At 37.4% G+C, this 25,603-nt stretch overlaps 3 protein-coding genes across 5 annotated transcripts; 1 reads left to right on the top strand and 2 right to left on the bottom strand.

Annotated features, from left to right (window-relative positions):
• Positions 1-291: 291 nt before the first annotated feature.
• Positions 292-13,859, bottom strand: LOC106916834 (C-X-C chemokine receptor type 3-like). 2 transcript variants are annotated; one of them, XM_014985396.2, is made up of 4 exons: positions 13,532-13,859; positions 9,560-9,607; positions 2,579-2,986; positions 292-2,504 (listed from the first exon to the last, which is right to left on the bottom strand). In XM_014985396.2, the coding sequence occupies exons 3-4, from the start codon at positions 2,975-2,977 to the stop codon at positions 1,785-1,787; spliced, it is 1,119 nt and encodes a 372-aa protein (XP_014840882.2). In that variant the 5' UTR covers positions 2,978-2,986; positions 9,560-9,607; positions 13,532-13,859; the 3' UTR covers positions 292-1,784. The 2 variants fall into 2 exon arrangements, with proteins under 2 accessions (XP_014840882.2, XP_014840884.2); XM_014985398.2 differs by lacking the exons at positions 9,560-9,607; positions 13,532-13,859 and adding an exon at positions 4,106-4,597.
• On the bottom strand, positions 4,667-9,508 carry cxcr3.1 (chemokine (C-X-C motif) receptor 3, tandem duplicate 1). Of its 2 annotated transcripts, XM_014985395.2 has the most exons (3): positions 7,088-9,507; positions 5,952-6,347; positions 4,667-5,861 (listed from the first exon to the last, which is right to left on the bottom strand). In XM_014985395.2, exons 2-3 carry the CDS (start codon positions 6,345-6,347, stop codon positions 5,124-5,126), a joined length of 1,134 nt encoding a protein of 377 aa, XP_014840881.2. In that variant the 5' UTR covers positions 7,088-9,507; the 3' UTR covers positions 4,667-5,123. The 2 variants fall into 2 exon arrangements, with proteins under 2 accessions (XP_014840881.2, XP_014840880.2); XM_014985394.2 differs by having other exon boundaries at positions 5,952-9,508.
• Positions 13,860-20,325: 6,466 nt separating the features above from the next.
• Positions 20,326-24,472, top strand: trim35-28 (tripartite motif containing 35-28). Its single transcript, XM_014985400.2, has 7 exons — positions 20,326-20,398; positions 20,482-21,001; positions 21,862-21,957; positions 22,206-22,436; positions 22,553-22,575; positions 22,684-22,802; positions 22,906-24,472. Exons 2-7 carry the CDS (start codon positions 20,588-20,590, stop codon positions 23,439-23,441), a joined length of 1,419 nt encoding a protein of 472 aa, XP_014840886.2. The 5' UTR covers positions 20,326-20,398; positions 20,482-20,587; the 3' UTR covers positions 23,442-24,472.
• Positions 24,473-25,603: the final 1,131 nt, after the last annotated feature.

Here is a 25,603-nt window from a genome sequence, read left to right as displayed (position 1 = left end):
GACAGTGGGAGTGTTTATAAGGTTCATACTCAGAGAAACTTTTCTTCACCTTTCTTGACATTTTAACGGAAACTTGAGGTTGAGGATGTGCTTTGGTTTTTTTCCACTTTGTTTCAGTTTCCTTCAAAAGAGGTTTTAATGATTTCTTCAGAAACGGCAGCATGTTGGACTTCGTTTCAGTTTTCGTCCAACTGCAGATCTCTTAGAAATCTGTAAAAATCCTTTCGAACATGAACAGATTCATATGTTCAGGGTTTCTGATATTATAACCCAACAAAACTACACAAAATGTCCAGAGTAAATCTTTTTTATTCAAAAAAGAGATAAAAAAGGGGTGTAATTCTCCCATATCTCTGATATCAAATTGTTAACCATCTTTACTTTCACTGAACACAAAAAACACAATATCAAGGGTAATATGAAACATGAATATATTTTAATACTTTTTTATTCTTTCAACTTTTTCAAGACGCAATACGTACTTGAAGTGTCAAATTGATATTAATATTCTCACAGATGTATTTATTACTAAATACCTCTAAAATAAACAGTTAGATAAAATGTTTGTGGATGATTCTAAATGCGTAGGTAGACATGCATAATAAATCAGATTCAAACAGTGTTTTTCTTAAGAACTGGTGCTGGCTGTGCTCTCAGTCTGGCTTCAACTCCAGATGAAAACATGTGGGATGAATTAAGAATGATCCAAACAACCGCACTTGTCTGAAACCGATTAAAAAAATACTTTCCATCATCTTCCCCCTGCAACTGAGCCAAAGTTTCTCTCCTTGAAAACATTTATCTTTCTGCATTCATAGTTCAGAAAAACAGGCTAGCTTAAATCCACATTTCACAATTTATTTACTTTAGACTGTGCAAAAAGAAACATTATAAAAGTAGCACCACATATTGTAATCTGTAAATGATTCACAAGAGCTGTTTGTTTAAAAATAAAAATCATTTTGTCTTTGAAGGACTAGTGCTATCAAACAAAACTGTATAATAAATGTGTTTTTATTATTATTATTATTATTATTATTATTATTATTATTATTATTATTATTATTATTATTATTATTATTATTATTATTATTATTATTATTTAATCTGCTTACAAAATATAACAGAAGCAATTTATTCACCACAAACAGAAACTGTGATAAAAAGTATCTGGTTCAGTGTGATTCGATTTCTGCTTGAGACATTTTGTCATTAGCTTTCTATCTGATTTGCATCATATGCGAGAGGAATCTGCATACCTCTTAAATCTCAAAGTGAAATCCCTTGTTTTAATTTGTGCAGCCTGCATCAGCAGAGAGAGATTCAGTTTTCTTTGTGAAACCATTTTTGGAGCAGATGTGTCTTGTTTGTAACATTTGAGAAATAGAAAATCAGAATCAGCTCTACTCACGTAGTTTGTATTAACAAACAAGAATTTTGGCTTTGGTTTTCAAACCTTTGCAACATAAAGACAAAGTATAGATATGTAAACTGCAAAAGAAATAACATTGGAGTAAATGAAAAATAGGTACATGTGTTTGCAACCAATTAATTTTTCTACATAAAGGGAAACAGGAGGTTTGATATGACTGAGCAAAAATGCACGCATGTATTCAGATGAACATTACTTTGCAAGCTTAAGAGAAATTACATCATTTATCTCTCCACAACCTTTTGCGATATTTATGTCTGGATATTTGGCTATTCCTTTAGACAAAAATGGTAAAACTTATTATATTTATGCCTCTGATGATGAGTACATTGAAGCTCCTCAATGTACTCTTTCAGATTTCAATGGATCTTGAGGCTTCAGCTGTCTCAGACCAAAAGGAAGATTCAGATTTTAAACTAGTCTTCAGCTTGCAGCCCATAGACCTCAGGATATTCAGCAGCTGATGTTGAAACTTCAGCCCTACGAAGGCGTACAGGATAGGATTGAGGCTGCAGTGAAGGTATCCCAAACTCTCAGTCACCAGCCGAGCTATCTGCAGAGATGTTCTTGTTCCACATGCTGTTCCACTATCGTTGTTTTGGTGAATTGTGTCCACAATGAGTGTGATATTAAGTGGAGTCCAGCAGATGAAGAAAACAGCCACCACAGCTACGATGACTTTGAAAGCTCTCTGCTTTCGAAGGCCTTTGGTGCCACACCCCAGCTGCAACAGGATGCAGGAGTAGCAAAAGACCAAAACAAATGAAGGAAGCAGGAAGCCCAAAGTGTGGTACAGCCACCGGGCTGTCATTCTCAAGATATAGAAATATTCTGGACTAATCTTAAAGTAGTTATGAACACACTCTGTTCTGCTTCGTCTCACATCTTCCACGGCTTCTAAAAAGTACCAGTCAGGGATGGAGAGGATCAGGGAGACTAGCCACACCACCAAGCAGCTGGCTTGCACCACCCAGGGCTTCCTGCGAGTGTACATCTTGGTAGAATGGACGATGAAAAGGTAGCGGTCCACGCTGATGCAGGCAAGGAGGAAAATCCCACAATACAAGCTGACCTGAAAGTAAAAAGAAGGCAAACACTGAGACATAGTTGCACTTTCAGCTAATATTCCTCACTGTACATTCTTACTGTAAACACGGCTCCAGTGATCTTGCAGAGCGGGGTGCCAAAGGGCCATCCAGCCAGACTCGCAGACTGTGCAGCCCAGAGCGGCAGCAGCAGCAGCAGCAGGACATCCGCCAAAGCCAGGTGAAGGATGAAGGTGTCTGTCACGCTCCAGGTCTTCCTGTTCTTCATTAGCACGGCTATCAACAATCCATTTCCCAGGATTCCAACTACAAACACCACCGAGTACAGGACTGGGATGAACACCGCCTCAAAATCTATACTCTTGGTCAGGTCGCAAACATCAGCATCCTCGTAACCGTTGTCTTCATAAAACGAATCGTTGCCATAGTAATCAGGTAAATCATCTACAAGATCGCCCCACCATGGATGTTCATCTGATGATGTCACAGCAGCTTCCATAATTCACATCTGTAAGAAAGGAAGATTGTTTTACTTAGTGTTGGTTTGTTCATCGAGTTCTGAAGTTAGAAACCAACCATAAGATGTATCAAAAGTCTAAGTGGTCGCCCCACCATGGATTTATCTCAGCAAAAATCAGATCCATGAAAAATTTCTGTTTAAATTGCCTCCTGACAAATATACATTTGCCTGAGGTTTGGGCCATAGAGCAGCAAAATGGCTAGAGCTTTCCTCCCACCAATGGTGATTCACTAAGATACCAGTACTGGGAATCCTGTCCAGTTTACAGCTGAATGAAGAGTTCAGTGTACTATAGAAGGAAAAACCGAGAAGAAACTGAGAAGTGAAAATGGTCCACACATCAAAATGAAATATGGGTGGGCACTATTGGGAAAGAAATGCAGATCTCTTTCTTTTTCTCACTGTATTCAATGTCACATGCTGTTTTTATTTTTTATTATGTAAAGCACTTTGAAATGCCTTGCTGCTGAAATGTGCTATACAAATAAAATTTGATTGATTGATTGATTGATCTTACGGTAAATGTCTAATAAATGTTTATTTCTTGAAGCAGAAATGACCCCATTGGTTTATTGCCACCACTTTTTTTATCAATGGTGGTGTTTCACCACAGACTCAAAGATCTACATTAAAATTTATAACAAACTAATGTCTTAAAAATCTCCTCACTCATTTATTGTACCTATTCATTTGAGCTCAGAGTTAAAGATTGAAAAAGTCTTTCCCAGGTAACACTGGTGATCTAAGACAGTGGCCTCTTCACAGTCAAAATCAGAAAGTTGCAGTCAGTATAGAACTAGTAGTTCTCTTAATGTGAATGTTTTTGAACCACATGAAGGATCCAGAGAAGCCACAGAACAACTGTGAAGCTAAATTCACACGGAAAGACCTGAAGCCTGTTTCCAACTTCAACACTCCTGCAGTACTTGTAAAACACTGTGTAGTTTATTCATTATTGTTATTATGTTTACTCTAGTTTGAAATACCTAAACTGAAACTGAAACAAACTTTTTTCTTTAATCAATGACAGAATTTTATAAATTAATTTAAGTACAAAAAGAATCAGATCTGAGCATTAAAAAGTAAACACAGCATAAATTATCTTACCAAACTGTATGTTGTTGGATGCTGTAGGTCACACAAACTGGGCAGAAATGGCTTTGAAAGGATTCTGGATGGCTTACAATAGAACTGAAGGAGGAACTATCCAGTCAAAGAAGGAATCCCCTCTTGACCAAGACCACAAACAGGGAACTTTTGTAGATTTCTTTAAGCCTTTTTATTTCCCCATCTTCTACAATTGACAAAAATAAATTAAGGTTCATTTTTTCCTGTTTAAATTGGATTGTTTATTTGCAATCCAGAAACAAGTGCAGCTGTGTTATCTTGAGTTTTATTCCAAACAGCAAAAGTATGAATGTATTTAGATTTTATCAATTGATTTTAACTGGAAGAAGAGCTGTGGGAATTCCTGAAAATGATGTGGTGCCAGACATAAAGGAACAAGTAATTCCTCAGTTTGTAGAATGTGCGTGTTGCTCAAACCACAAAAAAAAAATCACGAAGCCGATGTTCTGCTTTACCTAAGTGTGAAAAAAATGTAATGACAACCTGTCCAAGGTAACTAAGTGGTGTTCAATTTTTTATAAACAAAGACAGCAGACAACCTTATATTCCATTATTTTTTATTTTAACAATTATCACTTCTCATAAAGATTGCAAGTTTCCATGGTAAACTGAATCAAACAAACTTTTTAAGAATAAAAATGTTTATTTCTGCAATTAAACATTCAATATAAAACTAATGCAATCAAATGTAGCAAAATAAGAAACTATATACAAAATGTCCTTTAAGTATATAAAACACTGTAACAATGTAACCCAAGTCGCCATATCTTACATACCGGTAGCTGCCTGGTTATCAGAAAATACAAAAACATCATGTTTCTTGTTGACATATAACAGATGCAAATAGGCAAAACATATCTGCTAAATGCCACTGTCCTTTAATGTCACTGTCCAGTCAGATAGTTCATCGATGTTTAGAAGAATCTGTCCTCTTGTCAGTTTTTAACATGTTTGAGAGTCTGTTTTGTAAAAACAAGCAGCTTATATATTTTTCCTTTTAAACTGCAATGGAGTTGGAGGTTTCTCCAGAATTTGACCAAATGGAGCTTCTCCTGGTGAAAGACTCTAATTTTATATTTGTCTTCAGTTTGCAGCCCATAGACTTTAGGATGTTGAGTAGCTGTCGGCGAAACTTCACACCCACAAAGGCGTAGAGGATGGGATTGAGGCTGCAGTGAAGGTATCCCAAAGACGAAGTCACAGTCAGAGCTATGTCCATAGAGTTTCTTGTCTCACATGTTCCTGTATTGTTGTTTTGTTGAACTGTGTCTGCCAAAAGTACCATGTTATATGGCGTCCAGCAAAGAAAGAAAACTGCCACAACAGCTATTATGACTTTGAAAGCCCTCTGTTTTTGGAGACTTTGGGAGCCGCACTGCAGCTGTAACAGGATGCAGGAGTAGCAGAAGACCAGAACAAATGAAGGGAATAAAAAGCCTACAGCATGGTACAGCCAACGTGCTGCCATTTTTAATTTCATTATCTTTTCTGGATTTGTTGTGTATTTTGAATACTCCCGAACACAAGACTTTCTGTTTTGTCTGACATCTTCCGTGTCTTCTAAAAATATCCAGTCAGGGATGGAGAGGATGACAGAAAACAACCACACCAAAACGCAGCTCGCATGAACAACCCAAGACTTCCTTTTGCTGTACATCTGGGTAGCGTGGACGATGGATAGATAACGATCAACACTGATGCAGGCTAGGAGAAAAATCCCACAGTAGAAGTTGATCTGAAATCCAAACAAATCAAAGCAAAAAATCAAATACAGGGAACATTTCACATTTTAAGCAAGGTGTCACTTCAACTGTAAAATTCTTACTGTAAAAACAGTTCCAGTAATCTTGCAAAGGGCAGTACCAAGCTCCCATCCGGCTTCACTTGCAGCCTGTGCAGCCCAGAGGGGCAGGGTCAACAACAGCAGGACGTCTGATATGGCCAGATGAAGGATGAACGTGTCTGTCACACTCCAACGCTTCCTGCTTTGAAAGAGGACTCCCAGCAGAAGTCCATTCCCCAAGACACCAACAACAAACGCCACCGAGTAGAGAGTTGGTATAAACAAGGATTCAAAATATGTGCCATTCTTCAGGTCGCAAACATCTCCTCCCTCCATGTCACCATCAGTAGAATTGCTATAGTCTGTTAAGTTATCAAAATAGTCTTTCCACCAGAATTCTTCTCCTGGTAGATTCATAGCCTCGCTCATCTTTTCCATCTGTAAAGAAAAAGGAAAGTTTTTACTTTGGTTTGTTTGTTGAGTTGTTAAGCTTGGATCCAACCACATGGGGGTGCTATCAGTCTGTTAAGCTCCAACTTAGTTATTTTCACATTGGTTTTGACTGAAGCATGACAATGTTTCTGCCTGTGAGGAAGATGATTTTTTTCTTTTTATGACACTCACTTTAGTGAGTGCAACACTTTAGTTTGGTTTAATCAAATATGGTTTAAACTTTTGAAAAATAACAAAATAACATTCATATTTATCTTTTCTTTTTTTTTCTTATTAACATGATTATTACAATAAACAATCTTCTGCAATTTGCATAAAAATATTCAGGATTATGAACACCGAAAAGTTATCAGCACATCGTCATTTGTCACCATCAATTTTGGTGTCATTGCCCCATATTTCACACTACCACTTCCTATCAGTTACTGTCAAAATTATTACCAACAAAATGTTCACGCTTTAAAACACTTTAAAACACTTTAAAACATTAAATCACAACTGTTTAAGGAAACGTAACTGCACACCTGCTGAATCACAAGTCAACTTTCCAGAATATAATGGCAGAACATGCGGAAGATTTATTGGGCTGTAACTTAAAATTAAAATCATAAAATTAAACAAATTTGAAAGTCAATCTTAGGAAATAAAAAGTTGCGTATGCTCATCAATGGCTTACTATGTACTGAAAGTAGGACAATTATGAAAAAAGGAAGAAAATAACTTACCTATTTGTATCAGTCAAATATTGTAGGTCTCGCAGGTGCTCAGCAGAAATGTGCTTATTACAATCCAGTGCCGCTATTAACAGCATGTAGGGGAGCCACAGAGAGAGCGAGGAGAGAGAGAAGGAAGAAAAAACACCACAGCAAGAACCACAGCGTCAAACGTAACACCTTTCAAGTGAGTGGGGAGTAGCTTTGGGGGGGATTTAGCTTTTTTTTCTTATTAAACATTAAACTTTGTGTATTTAAAAAATCTAATTGAAGAAATCCTACTAATTAAGGTTTATTTAAAGCACCAACAAAAACACTGACAAAGACTTTACCTTAGGTCTGTCCTGCATATCTGTCAAATGGATTCAAAAACGTTTGAGCAACTATAAAAAAAAATATGCAGAACCCAGTTTAGCAGATCACCAGAACTTAGTTTTTGTGAACCAAAAACGTACCTCAGAAACCATTCCTGAACTGGGTTTGCAAATGCTGCAGGTTTAACGAGTTTTACACAAACTATTCCACAACTTTGCTTCTGTTTGTTTTTGATTTTGACAGATTCACTAAACCACTTTCCGCTGCCACAGATCTGCTGTGGGTGAGAAAAGATCTTGAGAGCATATGTTGTATGGTATATAGAGCACAGTTTTACTTAAGAAGTAGTTTAAGTCTTCTCAGCTTCTTAAAATTGTGACTCTTGAAATTATGTTGAATGGGAAATATTATCGCGTAAAGTTATCTGTGTAGGTCATAGCCTTACCTTGACAAATGAAGTGGAACCACCATACAGAAGTGAATATGTGAAGATCTGATGTTATGACATTTCCAGAATTTCAATACACTCAACCTGAGATTGACTCATCAGTTTCATTTACTTACAAACTGTTTCAGATTCTGAACCAATTTAAAAGAAATGTCTTGAAGAGAAATGCCTGATCCTGAGTGCTGGCTTTGTAGCTGGGTGGATATGTTCATCAGTCGTCACATTTTGTGTCTTTGGGTGTTCCCTTAGGTCATTTAAATTAGTTGTACAATTTCATTTTTGTTCAAATAAATAACCTTCAATCATAAAAATATTGATTCGAAGACAGTGCATCAGATTTATTTATTTTTTTGCAGTAGTTTCTGGAAGTGTAAGATGTTACAACTTCTTGACATGTTCACAAAATGTTATTATTGAACATTTTGATTGACATTTGGAATGGCTTAGGTCAGCTTTTCTCATAGGAATTTAAATAATTTTGTAATTTAGATCATGTGCGAGTCTCCTGGCCAGTCACATGGAGTACACACTAATTCAGGAAAATCACGTTTCATACTTATCTAATGTCGTAGTATTTTCCTTTGCTAGTTCCTTTTCAGAAGAGGAAGTTTCATCAGCTTTCAGCTTTCTTTGATTTGGCCAACATTCAGCAGTTGTTTAGAGATAAATACATTGAGATCAAATTAAGGAAGAAAAATAGGTGATTAAAATGCGCCAACTTATTTCAGTGCATCACAAAATAACTTGAGAGTTAAAAAAAAAGCAATAGTACAATCTCCAGCTCCAATTTCAAGTCATTAAGTGAGGATTCATTTGGAAGTTCATACAGTGAGAAGGAGCAAGAAATTATTGAGACCCGATTAATGACTGATAAAGTCTGTTTGTGACTCACCAGAGCAATTATTTACCAATTTTTGACAAAAACTGCCATTGAAAATGTTATAGTTCTTAAAGCTTTCAACTTTTAACTAGTTTTATTGCTCTTTTTCATGTACTTTATACCTCCAGTCACTGTCCCAAACACTGCATCACCCAGACAGAATGCTATGTGGTGATTTATTTTTTAATACAGTCTGTGTTTTACTTGCTATGGTAAAACTGCACTACAGTACCTTTTCTCTGCTGCCCTGTCAAGTCACTGAAACTATATTGGTCTGTTTTCTGTTTTCTCATACGTAGTTTGATGCTAAATGTCAAATCGAACTTGTACTACATGTGGGATGAAAGTAAAGTTTAAATACTAATGAATATGAATGAATGTACATATTTTTATTAGTCCCAGAGCGAAATTCACATATTTCACTACAACCCGTCCAAATCAAACAAAACTGTCTAACTGTCTGATATGACATTTAGAATAGAATAGAACTGATACAACTGATTCATCTGCTGTCTGATATGACATTTAGACAGGTGTCTGAGGATGGAGGGGGGAGGCGCCACCCTTTAGAGCAGCCTTTCTCAAACTGTGGTCCCTGGACCACTGGTGGTCCACGGCCGCCCTTTGCTGCCCGCAGGGTACTGCCTGTAAACGACTGTTGATTTGCCGTGACGTGAGCTCAAAGTGTGACGCGTACAATTAGCTTACCAAAGGATCGTGTTTAAAAACAAGAATGGAGACATGGCTTAAAACTGGGTCACTCAAGAGAAAAACTGAAAACACCAGTGGAACGAAAACAACATCAGCACTACTTATATGATCGGAGGAAGCCAAGTCATACCTGTTGAGAGTGTTGTTCCCAAGCGAATCGATTCTTTTGGTCCTCAGCCTGAAAAAGTTTGAGAAGCACTGCTTTAGAGGTATGCAAGAAGACTACAGCTATTGTCAAATGCCTATGTTACTTTGGCTCAGACATAGAGAAAAACAACAGACATCTGGAGTTGGTAACAGAGAGAAAGCTTTCAGCAGTACAATTTGAATAGAACTGATACTGATTAATCTGCTATCATCAGCAACCCTTCTGTACTGAAAGAAGAAACAAAGAGTAAAAACTGCTTTGAAAGACAGAACGGATTTACCCGACACATCATAAACTCACAAAACCACCAACCACCATGTTGGTTTGACTGTTGGCACATTGCAGCAAGCCATTTTATCCTGGCCCTGGCATGAACTCAACCCAATCCCTGAAGAAGGACTTTTTTTATAAGGAAGACAATCTGCTGCAGCGATACTGGCTTCAAGGCAATTAATCAACAGATCTTTAGTCATCGTCAATTTACATAACTATTTTTTTACTTTCGGGACGTGAATAAAAATGATGCTACGGTGTCAATTGTTGTTTGTTTTTTATATACATAATTTTTGCCACTAGTGGCCTTTAGGCAACAGTAATCTGACAGCAAGAGGGAAAGACATACGGCAAAAGGAATCGAGGATGGGACTCGAACTCAGCATAGCCGTACCAAGATCTGTAGCCTCTGTAAACAGCCCCAGAAGTGCTTGGCCGATTTTGATGTATTTATACTTCATACTCTCAACAATTTGAGCTACTCTGACACTGGCCCTCTACTGACTTTGAGCACCACTGCAGTAAACACTTCCAACAGATACCAGACTTTGATTGACGAGCTGCTCTTTTGGCTCGGGCTGAACATAAAAGAAAAAGTGCTGGTTTTGCTGCCCTGCGCACTAACCTCACATGAGGAAGAACCAGTTTCTAAACCTATGCGCTGCTAACCAATATGATAGTGAAGGATTGTCAGCAGATACTCAGAGAACATATGATGTGGGAGCGTTTTAGGGTTATTTTTGCTAATAAAATTCCTACGTTCAAAGGAGTGAAATATTAATGAAGAAAATAGGCACAAAAGATCATTTTGCAAAGTCAGAGAAAATATAGAAATTTACATGCTAACAGAGGATCAAGTTGAATAAATGAAGAGCATTTCAAATACTTAGAAAATTAGTGCATGCCCAAGAACTGATTCTAAATTTTTTCCCACCAAGAAAAACAAAATGTCCTTGTGACCAGTGTCGTTCCAAATCTTTGCAAGTATCGAAATACAATTCTGGATTTTATTCACAGGTTTGACTTTTACAGTATTTTGTAAAATGGGGACCTTATTGTTCTCTCACCTTCAACAATTTATGACCAATAACTCCCCAAAAAAAGTAAACAAAGAAATGGAGTTCCACATAAATAAGAGGGCAAACTGCAAGAGAAGGAGAAACAAGACAACTGCAAAGCACAGCAAACATGAAACTAGAACTTGACATTAGTCATAATGAGACCTATTTCTCTGCAAATGAAACCTGGATTGCTCGCATAAGTTCATAAAAAATAAAATAACTGTAGATAAGAAGGATGGATTTAAATATATGATCATGGTTATGTTGTCTGTCCCTTTATTTTTATGACATATTAAGAGAATAAAAGGCTATTCAATGTAGTAGGGGGGAATATAGGAAATTGATTCATACCAGCATGAAAACATTTTGTAATCAATCACCTGACAACACAGTCAAATCCAAAGGAGTGAAATTTGAATGAATGAAGTTATCTATAACCGATCATAATGAAAGTGCTATAAAAAATACTCTTAATCTATTTTTGTGCCTCTTATCTGTGTTAAATCTCTCGTTTAATGATTTCATCAGATACCCTTTCAGAGAGGTTGTCACTCTCTTCAGAACCTCAGATATATCATCACACCTTTTTTTTTCATGGTGTTGCTTTTCCCGTCTGCACAGCCACAGATGCATGCAACATGACACCTGTCAGAGCATTGCATTTAAATGTCTATTTCCCCTTCACTCAGCTTATGTGCAAAAGGTTCCTGTTTGTTCACACCTTTTCTCTCCTTGTCTGCTCTGCAGTAATTTCTTCAGTTTGTGGTCAGAGAGGCAGGTGGAAGCGCAAGTATCTGCGAAACACGAAGCAGTGTCTGTTTTTTTCCACCCTGCAACGAGACTATTTAAGAGACTTTGTTTGAGCAAAGCTGTTTGTATCTTTGTCTTTGGTGCCATCACAGTTTTCACATGTTAGGGGAAGGCTGGTATCCTCTGTGGTTCAAAATGCAGCCGCTGAACAGAGTGGTTTATCTAAATATCCACAAAGGTGCTCTTGGCACACTTTGAACTTGTCACAAATGATTAGCTCTCAAGGTTCGGAAGTTACTGGATTGATATATTCCATGTGACCAATAGCAGCACACTACATCTAAATAGAATATGATCCATTTCAAATATACACTTCTTAATAGGAATTAAATGTGTAAACAGCAAGTGTGCTCTTAAATTTAAGCTTTGTTTAAATAGGACGCTATGAAACCATAGAAATTAAGGAAGTGAAAGAAACAAAACACATGCTAGTTTTGTTTCCTAAAATTCTGTTTTGTTTTTAGTCAAGTTACCAAGGTTGAAAAAAATATTAAAAATAAATGCATTTGGTCACATTTATACGTCCAAATGCAGAGGTTGAAATCAGTGTTGCTCATTCAACTTCCTGCTGTGACGTAATTGTAGAGTCGCATAATCCTAATCTGAAAATTTGTTGCAGGATTCAGGTAATGCTTAGGATGACAGAAAAGTTTCAGAAGGCAAAGTTAATTTCGCCGACATAGTTATTAATCAACATGTTGGGTTCAGTCAGACAACAGATTGTTTTTTCTTAGATTCTGTCAATTTATTCCAAGTAAGTAGATAATACGGCCACATGTTTGGTTAATCAATCTATCAACATTCAAAGGAGTCGATTCTCATGAGAAAAATATTCTGATTGCAATGAAGTGCTTTGCAACCACACAGAAGTTGGGGTTACAGCTATTTCTTTACTTCTGTAAACAGAATGTTTCCTTTTTTTGGAGTTATTTAGTAAAAACTCAAGTGGGAAGTTTTGGTTTTCTGAATTACTTCAGTCTTTCAGGTTTTGCTCTGTTTTAATTAAACTACGTTTAATATTTGGACTATCCCAGTAAGGACTGGGCCACAGCAATGGTGTTTATTTGTTCATTTGAGGCTAAGCACTGGTTGCATGAAGGATGCAGTAAGGCAAGTAGTCTGCTGTTCTTTGCAACACCTTAAGCACACACTGACGTGCACATGCATAGAGCTGCAGTGTTACTAAGGCAATACTAACAATGTTCATAACAAACAAAAGGACAACGTGACCATTTAAAAACTTACCATTTCTTTCTTGGTAAGAGAGGATTAAAAAAAAGTCTAACTTACCAACTCATGCACCGTTGTCTTTATTGTTGAAGACACAGGTGTCAATAGTTCTGGCGCTATCCATGGTCTTTCTTTGCTATGCAGGGTTGATAGCAAGCAAAGCTAGCTCAATGATAATGTTGCTGCTGTTCCTCAATTTTTCAAAAGACATAATAAGAGAAACTGAGCTCTCAGTGATGCTTCAAGAAGAGTCAAAAATATGGATTTCTAGAACTGTAGGTTTTTTGTTTTTTTTTGGCAACCTCTCTTGGTCACTACAAACACGTACAATCTGAGCTTAGATATGTTACTTAGACGTAGAGCTATAACCAGGTTATGTAACCAGGTTGTTGTGTACGTGTTCCAGACTTCTGCCCAGGTCCCTCTTGAAAATGAGATGTAGATTCTCAATGGGGAGAGAGAGAGAGAACTGAGGGTACAGATTGATCCGGAGAAGGGATCTGGGAAGTCTAATGGTTAGGAAAGGTGAGGCCAACTTGGAAATTAATCTTTGTAAAGCAGTTAAGCAATAATGACTTACGGTTCTGGGAAGGAGAGCAGATGTTGAAGGGAGGGAGTGATCCTGGTTATGTTTGGTACTGACTGAGTTCCCGGGTAATTTCCAAATGGTTCCCGAACAGAGTGCATCAGAGAGCAGGCAAGCTGAGAGTGAGAGAGCTGCTGTGGATGATCATGGAGGGAATGGATATCCTTACGGAATCATAACAAGGAAGTGGTTTGACGTTAGGATCGAGGGAGGGAGGCGTGGAAGCCATTAGACTGAGCTCCACCTCAGAGGCAAAAAAAGCACAAAGAGTAAACATGGAGCAAAGCACAGTTATTTACTGCTAACTGTGAAGAAGTAAATATTTACAAGATATGGCTGACTTGACTCTATGAGGAAAGACTGAATGTTGTGCAACAACTGGTCGCAGACAGCTTCTTAAAGCTCCAGCAGATTGTATAATTACAAACAGATGTGGAGTCTGTAGCTGGTCGGCCTTCCTCTCCAGCAGAAATCCTCTCATGTGTGAGAAACGATCTCACACGTGCACAAAAAAACACAACCGTTCTCCAGCATATAGTAGCGCTATATATAACTTGAATGATAGAAACAAAAAGAGCAGAATTATTTGTGTTTTTTGTCAAATTATATTGAGAAAAATTTTACTGACTAAGACAACGTGTAGATGGATTCGGTTTATCCTTGTAAGTCTGATTACCGGCTCTTAAGGATAAACTTTAATTGTGACGTATATTGTGAGTTGGAATTATTCAGACTGAATTTAACTCAGTGGAGAAACTGCTGTTTTAAAAGTACTGGTAGGATGGTGAATGAGAAATATGAGTGGAGTAAGAAACAGGTCAAATGAGGAATCAGAAGGACGTTTTTGTATGCAGAGAATGACCAAAGAACTTTTAGATGCATCAGTGGTCCAGCACCCATGAATCAAATGGCTGAATTTCCTAATTAGTGTGCAGTCAAGTTCTCCAGACTCCTTCTAATGGCCTCATTATTTGACTCAGGTGTGTTGATGCTCAGACACATCTACTCACACTTGACACATTTGGAGAATCTCCCCTTTGGTCTTGACTTTTTGTGCAGGTGTGAATATAATACAAGCAAATCCTGGTGCGGACCAAACAACCAGACCGAGACCCACTTTTTGAGGTGATGTTGCCCCACTCCTAAATTAATTCTAGTATGGTTTGGTTCAGATGTAAATACAGACCGGCCTCTATCTGAACCAAATACAGGAAATGTACATGTGTTTGGACATCATGAGCCACCGGAGCTGGGCATTATGGTAAAAATGAATTTTTCAGTGCTGCTAACCTTGCTACTGTATCCTCTGAAACGTATCTGATCCGTAGTTTTCTGCTTAGCGATGCTGCAGCACCTCATCTCACCTCATTGAGCTTGCAGCCGAATTTGCCAATACTGCTCCAAAATGTATATCACATTGCAAAGCCTGCGTTGTATGAGATCCTTTTGACAGTAATTGCAGTTTTAATAACAATACAAAGGTGTACAATAAAAATGCAACAAGCAGGACTTCCAAAGTTTGTTTTTTCCAGGTCTGTGATGATCCCTCCCGCCCCCTTTATTTCTGTCGAATGGCAGCAGTGATCGTAACCAGCATGGCTTTGTTTATAAAGCATGGTCCGCTTGCTAAAAAGCACAATTTGAATGCAAACCGCACCAAATGAAAAAAAAATGAAGTTCGCTTTTGGTCTGGACTAAAGGACTTTCTAGGTGTGCATAGACCCTAAAAGTTACAGGAAACCAACCACTGAGGTCTTAATTTGAAGAACCGTAGTGTATGTGAATATACGTGTGTGCATGGGTGTACATATGCTTAAATAAGCTGTGTTGTGGTTCATGAAGATCAACAGGTTTTTTGTGATGTAACTCAAACAAGACCACCATGACTCATTTCAAAACTTTCTTTACAGATGAGGAGGTTTGCAGTTTCAAGAAAAAAACGGGCAGGTATATGACTGTTTCACTGTCATGAAGTTTCCTGACCCACATGCAGAATCACATGCAGTACTCAGAATGAATAATAAAGATTCTACTTAAAAAGAAAGTGAAAATAAAAAAAAATAAAAAAACTGGTTTATATTTCAACAATGTTCTTGGGAGGATAGGAGAAGTTAGAACAATGATAAGGTTTAAGAAGATGAGTCATAATTTTAGAGGAAGAATGAAGTAGGCTTTCGGTTCCAGGTCGGAAGAGGGATGGTTGGTGTGCAGCAAAGTTTTGTGTGCCATAAAGGTACAGAACATTGGAGAATCAACAGGCTGGGCGAAGTTTGAAATGACAAATTAGTAGAGAACGACTTCTAGATGGAATGTTATTCAGGGGACAACTGTCTCTGAGGTTCTTGGTGAATGGATCCATAGATTTGGTGATGAAACCAGAACTTGGGAACTGTTCCTTTTATCCTAGTAGCTAAAGAAACAATTGTGGCCAGGAATGCAGTTTGCAGGAACACACCCACAACCTCAGCATGTTTGGCTTCTGATAACATCTGATAACGTTTTTGGAAAGAGTTCTGACCTTTGATAGTAAATCTTATGAAGGAAAGAGGAGGATACTGAGTGGTAGAAGAAGAATGGGTAGAAATGATAGATGACAGGGATAAACACTTTAGTCCATTTTAACATCTAACTATGTTCTAATTTTAACTCTACTTTTGGCTTTTAGGGATATAACCCACTATGTCCAAAATAGATCTGTCCTTTCAAATGTATTGTCAGAGATGATGACAGTGGTCAGCCTTTTCAGTCAAACTACAATCATGTCAACCACCATAGAACTCCTACGTTAAAATTGTCCCTGGCAGAAAATCCCCAACTGGAGAGTAAACTCTTAAAAAGAAAACACATTTGTGACTTATAGAGTCTCACTTAACATCAAAAACCCACAGCCGTCCTGTGGATTTCCTGTGTGACATTTTGTTCTGTGACGACTGCGAAAACATTCTTACACTTTGTTTTACCGAATACAGACCTGGTCTGAACACCATACTGACGTTACAACAAGACATGACACCTCTTTCACTATATGTTATCACATTACAGCCAAAGTGAATGCATTTTATTCAGCTATTATGTTCTGCATTGAGAGAAAAAAACTGCATCATTGTGAAGTGGAAAGAAAATAATATATTGTTCTTTAATTTTGAAATACAAATAAAAATTTGATTTTGAATATTTGCACTAATTATCCCATGCCGATTCTCCAAAACAAAATAATTTAAGTATGTAATGGCACCAAATTAGAGTCCACTTGCTTGTATTTATTTCTTATTTGTTCAGTAAAGGCTTTCAAGGTCTGCTGAAAAAAATTGGTGAGTAATCCACTTCATAAAGACATAGGAACACACCAGAAAAGTCAGGAATGAAGTTGGGGAGCAGTTGAAAGCAGAATTGGGCAATAAAACATTATCCCATGTTTCAGATATATTATGAATCCCTTTCAGCATGTTCACCCTAAAAATGTAAAAATGTGGCACAGCCACAAACCTACCAATTCATTTCTGTTTGCCTAACCAGACAGGCTGGGCAAGGAGAATCTGAATACAAATGAGCACCACACTTTTCAGATTTTTACTTGTAAAAAAATATATATATATTGTGAAAACAGTATTTCCATTTTCTTTCTTCTTCATAATAATGCACTGCTTTGTACTGATTTACTACAAAAAATCCCAAATAAAATATGCTGTAATTTGTTGATGTCACATGAAAAATCTAATGTGTATTAATCATTTGGCTTGATGCTTTTATGATGCTTGATGCTCTGATTGGTTAGTGCTGTTGGGTCACAATTACAGCTTCTTATTCATGATTCACAAAAAGTTTTGAATTTCCACTTTACGTTTTGCCTTGCAGCGTCTCATTAAATTCTGATGCATTGTCCACATTTTGTGGTAGGTATTTTAGAAGCATAATTAACTGACTCCATGACTAAAAGAGAAACCAGTCTGCAGATTATGATGTGGGCATTAAACCATTAATATATATATTTAAAAAAAAGAGAATGAGAAGCCACATTAAACCTCTCGATTAATGTGTTGGTGTGCTTTTGAACATTTGCTTAAAATTCATGGCTCATATTTGACAATAGAATGGAAAACAAGGGGGTGTAAAAGAAATTCTGCAGTATTTGGTTTGGTAGCATCTTCCTGTTTCCCGTAGCTTGCTGGTATTTCATGGCCTGAGTTTAGCACATGAGAAATGAAACTCTCCAAAAGTTCCTCATCCTGTCCCCCAAAATAAAAGTTGCCTCAGTGATTAGGGGGGCCCCTTTTTATGTCAGCATAATTTGAGGGTGGAAAAAAAGATTTGATTAAAATAAAAAACTGAAGCATGTTGTTTAAGAGATTTTCAACTTGACCAATGAGACACTTTTAACACGGACGACTAGTAAGACTGATGTCTAAAAACGTAGAGTGCATTACAGACCTTGCTTTGAGTTTGGTTGACTTAAGGTGTTAACTTTTACTGTGATGAATGTGCACAAAGCGTGAATTTTTGGTAATAGATGCACCCTCTGGCGTGACTATGAAGGCATCATAACCACAGAAGTCACACCATATCTCAGGTGTAGAGCAATGAATACAGAGCACTGCAAACATTGCACCAAACTGCTCTTTGAACACCTAATTATGTTTTGAGCCGACTATAGTTGAGAATAATACATGAAACATAAAATACATTTAGTTAAATAATGTAAACGGTCATCATGCCTGTCTTTTGTTTAAAGACCCTGTATGACTAAATCTGTTTTTAAAAGTAGCGATGAGTGGAAAAGTGTTTTTCTCTGCTTCTCTCGGTCTCTAAAAAAAGTGAGGAGGAATGAATGAAAGATGATAAATATATGGACGAAACAGAAGACAGTTTGTATGAAGACCTCCACTAAGTGAGCTGCACTTGTGGCCTTGGAGATAGTAGATGCCACAAGTAGGTCATGTCCTCTCCGGTTAGATGTTAGCTTGAACTGGAGCAGTGTGCCCTCATTCCAGAAAACAAGTGAAGAAATGAAGCATGTTGGTTGAGTCATGCAGTTTTCACAGCGACAAAGCAATGCCAGCGCACCTCATCATATTTTGGAACTGAAACAGTATTTATAGAAAGGCATCTATTTTATGTTAATAAATGTGTTGAAATCTTATTTCAAAAGTGTTTGGAAATTCTCCCCGATTGAGTTGTTTGACATTAATGACACAAATTTTGTACTCTGAATTTTTCTGTAGATCTGATGTGATGCAAAATGTTTTGTGCGATTAATCTATATACTTTGAGAATAGAGTTGCTGAAAGAAATCAACTTTTCAATGGCATTCTAATTAAATGAAAATGACAGTATATATTACAAAAGCAATCCCCCTCCTTGATCTATTTCAGTCTGTAATCACAAACTTTATCGTGTTGTATTTTATTGAGATTTAATGAATTAATATGTGAAAATGTGGAAGGAAGATGATGAATGGGATAAATCTTGAAGACACTAAAAATCTGCTGTTCGATCATCTTTATCCTGATAACCCTAAACAGCATTCTGTGCACAACATGGCTTTAAAAGTCACCTACTTAGAGATCATTTGTGTACAATTTTATTTCAGTGAAAATGTACCTGTGAAGGCCTTTGACATTGGCCAGAGAACTCTAGTGAATAAATCGCATCATAAAAGCCAAGAAACACAGCAGACAGGTCAGGGAGAAATCTGAGGAGACATTCAAATCAAAGTCTGATGATAAAATAATATCCTAGGCACTGAGCATCTCTCCTAAAACTATTCAGTCTATCATATGAAAATGGAAAGAATGTGGTACAACTGTACATACTTGACCATTTTGAATTTTCCTATTTCATCTATTTTAAAACAGCTAGTAAGCTTGCTAATTTTAATAATTGTAGTTAAACTTAACCCTGCATCCTATGTCCAAGTGATCTATCTCCTGCTACATGACGTGTTTCATCTACTTGTTACACATTGAGCAATTTTGGTTTCTGTTTAATTGTCTCCAAAGATCTTTAAAAAAAACACAGACACACATGAACCATGTGTGTATAAAGTGGATTACGGGTTGTGTTAAGAATATTTTTGCTCTTAAGCGATCATCACCTTGTTTCTGTGGTGCTGGTAATGGTCAGTGGCGCCATCTATTGGTCATAGCTGAATAAAAAAAACAGACAAGTGGTACAAAGGCATATATTACAAAAGGCTACTTGAATGAGTTTGTTGGGAGCAGTGATGGTTATAAAATATTGCAGCTGCTGGGAGGAAGGACCGATGCTAACACTCTTTTGTGCATCTAAGATACATCAGTCTGTCACTGAAACTCTCCAGTTCAGTATCAGCTTCTTCCATGGGAAGAGAAACATTATCTATCAGTGACTTTATTAGCCAGAGTCATTCTGTCTTCAACCACTTGTACTTGTCGAGGGGACATCGTGGGATACAGCTGGCCTGTATTATCTAACCACTTCCTCTCTTCTGTTGATCTGTTAATGCTGAGGTTAAGGGTAGGTCAAACATAAGCCGTATATTGTGTTTAGTTGAGAGGAAAAATAATAATGAATGAGAGGGGTGTGGAGTGAAATAAATGAACATGTATTGATGCATTGTGAAGTATGCACCTGAAAGGGACAGATTTAGGAAAATAGTAAGGGCAGGACAGGAATTGAGTCTTAAAGGAATATTTGGCGCTGAAGAAAATCAAGAGTAAATGTATAGTAAGGAAATCATTATTTATTTATCTTCGTGATACAAAAATGAATGTGAGTTAATGCTGCTCATGTACGATAGGTGGCGGTATCCACCTAAAGGTTGCTTGTAATCCGCCATTTTAGAAAAGAGGAAGAAGAAGAACGCGGAAACGAACAATCCAAAGGGTAAGACGAATTTAGTTCGGGTTTTAACATTACATGTATTATTTCTCTCTGTCCATGGAATAACTATTTTATTTTTTTAACAGAGGTTTTGGCTGTTTGACTTCACTGAAAGAAAGTCGAGTGTGTCTGCGTGGCTTAAAAAAACGAAAGTAGGCCTAACAACTGGTTGGGACCAAAACGCCTGATAGCATGGATGAGGAAATGTTCGAGGACACTCTGCCTCTCCGGCAGGACCTGACGTGTCCTGTATGTCAGGGGATCTTCAGGGACCCCGTCCTGCTGCCCTGTTCCCACAGCTTCTGTCGGGAATGTCAACAGAAAAGCTGGGAGTTCAACAACAGGACGTGTCCCGTCTGCAGGGTTCCCTACCAGGAGGGCAGCGCTATCAGTAACCGAGCCCTCAACGACGCCTGCGAGAGCTTCCTCAAGCAGAACAATCTGCGGCCCGTTCAGGTTCAACCCAGCGAGGAGCTCTGCAACCTGCACCTGAAGCCGCTGGGGCTGTACTGTGAGAAGGACGAGGAGCCGGTCTGCGTGGATTGTGCCTCCCAGCACATCGGACATAGGCTGTGGTCCCTGAAAGAAGGCACATCCATGTGCAAGGTGAAGCCGCCTAACAGTTTTGGAGTGTCTTCTTTACTGAAGCTCAGACAACGTGTTTTACTATTCTATAATACACTGTTAAATAAATTTACAAGACATAATACATGGAGGAATGATAATGCTAATAGAACAAAATATGTTTACATTTTTTCCTGAGTCCTAAAGTTTTTTTTTTTTCAAATACTTTTCATTTCTGCATAAATATGGAAAACAATATTGATGTCCAGACGTAATTCTCTGCCCCCTTATTTTCATGTAAATTGTTTTATACCGTCTAGAAATGCATCAGTGGCCGATTAGATGCTCAGATGAAAAAGAAGAATTAAGAAAATAGGTGAATATGAGGTACCTAAGAAATAACTGATGGGGTTATTCTGGTACACAAACCTGTTTAACAGCAGTAAAAACCGCCTGGAGTAAAACTCAATTCAGACCTGTCTAGCTGAATTCCTTTACATGCGCTGGCCTATTTTGTTGCTCTGGAGCACATTGTGTTAAACTCAAGGCCTGTGGGCCAAATCCAGCCTACCTTAATGATTCGTAGAGACACTCTAGAGATCCACAGAAAAGAAAAAAAGAAAACTTCAAGACAACAGTTGTGTGCTTCCGTTCCACTTTATCAGGCAAATCAAATCAGTTTCTATTTTTTATAACTCATTGAATGTAGAGACAGCTATAACATCGTAAAAGTTTAATAAATAGTTTTATCAAGACATTGTGCTTCCACCCCTGGCCTATTGATGACATTCATAATCTTGATGTTAATTAGATTATATCTGTTAAGATGCAGTGGGTCTGAACTGAAGTAAACGTAATATTTCTGCTTTTGCTAAATGTTTGTCCTCTTTGTGCTTTTTCAGGCAGAGCTTGGCTTCAAAGTTCAGATTTTTGAAAAGAAAGTGGAATTGCACAAAAAAATGAACAAGAAGTTTAGCAATGCAGTGGAGTATATCAAGGTAAGGTTACTGTCACAGGGTTCATGTTATGATTCATGGGATAAAAGTTTGAATAATGATTAATAAGACTCAGACAAAACGGTTTTAATAGCAAAACTAATTAGACTGGCAAAAACGCAGATTGGTTGGAAATCAGTGATATTTTTTTCTTTACAAAAGTTAAAAAAATGTAATTCTACAATTTTCCATTGTAGACACCAGGAGAAATTGTATACACTGTTTTGTTTTTTCTGTCCAACTCATCACAGCATCAGGCTTCGGAAGCAGAAAAATTGATCAAGGCAGAATTTGAGCGACTCCACATGGTTCTTCACCAGGAAGAGGCCAAACGACTGGAAGCTCTGTCCATTGATAAGACGCAAAAGATCGAAACCATGCAGAGAATTATTAAGGAGACAGAGAAGGAAATGAAAGAATTAAGGACTCTCATTGACACCATAAAGAAAGAGATGGGAAATGAGGATTTGGCCCTCCTGAAGGTAACCAGGGGCAGCTTGTTTTAACATCTCATTTTGAGTTTGGGTTTTATTGTAAAACTTGCTCCAAGGCTAATTTCCCACTCATACCCCCTCTCCTGTCTTCCTCTTTGTTGCAGAATTTCCAGAATGTAAAAAGACAGTAAGTCATGGTCTTAATATGTGGTGGGATCTCAGTATGAAACACAAACACATTTGATTGTGTGTGTGTTTTTTTGTTTTTTGTTAATTATCTTCATTTGTATTACAGAGCCCAGTGGGTTGAACCTGATCCAGCCTTTCTTTATGATTCCCTTATAAACATGGGCAATCATGTTGGCTCGCTGGGCTTCAACATATGGAAGGACATGAAGGATCATATCAAATATTGTATGTATAGTTACATAATTTGGGTTTTATTCAAGTAAAATGGAGGAAGTGAAACATCCTTCAAGCAGGAAGGAAATGTAAATGTTTCTCTTTGTCTGTGCAGACCCAGTGGTGCTCGACCCGAACACGGCCTCCCCGTGGCTGTCCCTGAGCCCTGATCTCACCACCATGAAGGAGAGCTCAGAGCGGATGACTGTCCCTGACAACCGAGAGCGCTTTGATCCCATCGTCTTCGTCATGGCGACTGAAGGATACAAAACCGGTAAACACAAATGGGACGTCATTGTCGGTGACAACCCCAAGTGGATCCTGGGAGTGTGCAAAGAGGTTTTGACCCGGAAAAAGAAGTTCACGGTCTCTTCAAGTCGTGGCGTGTGGGCCCTGGGGCTGAGTAAAGGGGTGTACACTGTCCTCACTGATGAACGTAAAGAGGTAATGGTGCCGCAGGGTCCTGAAAAGATACGCATCAAGCTAAATATGGACAAAGGGGAGGTGTCGTTCTGGGATGCGGGGAGAGAGAAGCACTTGGTCACTCTTACACACAAGTTTGAAGGGAGAATATTCCCAATTTTTGGCCCTGGCCTTCATGCTACTCCTATGGTTCTGGCTCCTGGAAAAATAGCTGTACACACATCATAAGCGACCTCCTCCCCACAGTATTACAGAACGATTCAAGTTAATAAAATTTTGGATGAATTTAACTTAAAAAAAGAAAAAAAAAAGCTTTTAATGCAAAGTTAGGTCTGTACACCTGACTGCTGTGCTAAAAGAATCTGAATTAGAATAAACAAAAATATTAGTTTGCTATTGCTGCCAAAAGTGTTTTAGACTGTCAGACATCTTCAAGTGTCTGACAGTCCAAGTGTCTTTACATCTAAATGCTACATCAGCTAGATTTTGATGACGATTAAGATTTTCTTTTAGAACTTATTTGTGCATAAAGTAAAACTCGCTGTTTAGGGTTCATGTTGAGAATGAAAAGCAGTTTTGCCTCTGTGCCTTTTTCATAATAAATGATTATGCAGCTAGAATAAGAAAATGAACAAGTGACCATGTTAACTGTAATTGTACCACAGGAAACACTTAGCTTTTAATATCTGTTTTGTTTTTGTGTTTTTGCCAAATCAAAACTGCATACTTTCCTTTTTACTCGTCTTGGTGTCTTATTCAATCCTTAGAAAAAACTAAAGCAAAAATGTCTATCAAAGTTCTGCACTTTAAATCTTGGCAGGGCTCTTAAATCATTTTAAGTATTTTAGTTTTTGTTTATTTTTTTTATTTTTTTTAATGGTTGTGGTGTTTAAGTATGTGCTAGCTTGATCAGAATTGATTCTATGAGGAAGCTCATGTTCTTCTCTTTTTTTCCTGACTATAATGTACAGAAACTTAAAGCAGTGTAAACTGGATCAGAACGCAGAAAATGTTATCCAACACTTCAATAAAATGGGTTTTCTCTCATACTAATCATATTTTAATGTCCTACAATATGCTTCAAATGTATTTCAAAATCCATGAGCATTTTGATAAGTTATCCTACTGTTCAACTATATTTTCTTCTTTATATAGTGCCCTGATATTATTTTTTTCACACTTTGTTCAAATTTTCATTGATGTATTTTAAAATGTTCTTGTTTTCTTTTTGTCTCATTAAAGGAGAAATACAGACTGTTCCTCTGGATTCACGATGCATTTTTTTGTCGATGACAATATTTTCACTAACGGGTACATTCTTAAAGATTTCACTGTCAATTTTAGCAGTATAATAAAAAATTACTCTTCCATTCATCTTAAATACCCAGTTATTCTTTCTGATGCATATCTAGAGGCCAACTACACCCTGGACAGTTCTATCACACAGAGTCAAATTAAACTATGCATGCATATTTTTAGACTGTGGGAGGAAGCTGGAGTCCTTGGAAAGAACCCAAGCATACTCCTTGTTCCATGTTAAGTACAATATACAAGATTTTTATGTAAAATAGACCAACAAAAGGAAGAAAATAATTCCAAAAATGCTAGATAAATGTTTTTAATGTCTTGTTTTACAAATGGGAATCTGAAAAGTTTCACTTGATTTGAAGTCTATACTTTGTATCACCCCCTTTCACTACTATTACAATCACAAGTCTTCTGGCGTCTGTCTACCAGCATTCAAAATCTGGTGACTGAATTTTGCTAATTCTTCTCAGACTCGATCTCGGTCACAATGGCTGTATAAGACCTGCTATAGGATGTTTTTTATTATTATTAAAGCTTGTCACAGATCCTCGAATGGTTTTAGATCTGAACTTAGACTGACCCATTCAAACTAATGAATGATTATTTCTAAATCATTAGCTTTGGTTGTGTATTTAGGATCATTCTGCTCCTGGAAGATGAATCTGTTTTCTCTGACCAGACCACTTCTTTCCACATGTTGCTACTTCCTGATATGTGTATGGATGCAAGAAGTGGCTTTTTTTTAATGTGGCTTTTTTTCTACAGCAGCTTTCCCCTTGTCAGTCATCCATAAAAGCTGGATTTGTAAAGTATGTAATACTTGTATTGACATCGTTGAGCTGTGAATCTCCACATTTACCAAGGGCCTCATGGTGAGAATAAATTAAAGGCAGACTCTCTTTTATAATTAGGGGCCGACTGAATGGAAATATGACTGCAGCGGATTTATGAGTATCAGAGTAAACCAAAATTATTACAAATGCATGCCACAGTTTTAAGATGTTAAAATAAAACTGTCTTTTTAAAAATAGATGTTTAGTTTTACTGATAAATCCAAGACAATGTCATAAACATCACTGCTT

The sequence above is a fragment of the Poecilia mexicana genome, unplaced genomic scaffold, assembly GCF_051168715.1.
Source record: "Poecilia mexicana isolate PSO_F unplaced genomic scaffold, ASM5116871v1 scaffold_16, whole genome shotgun sequence".
Classification (NCBI taxonomy): domain Eukaryota; kingdom Metazoa; phylum Chordata; class Actinopteri; order Cyprinodontiformes; family Poeciliidae; genus Poecilia; species Poecilia mexicana.
The sequence above is the reverse complement of the archived record's forward strand: the minus strand, read 5'-3'. Positions and strand labels throughout refer to the sequence as shown.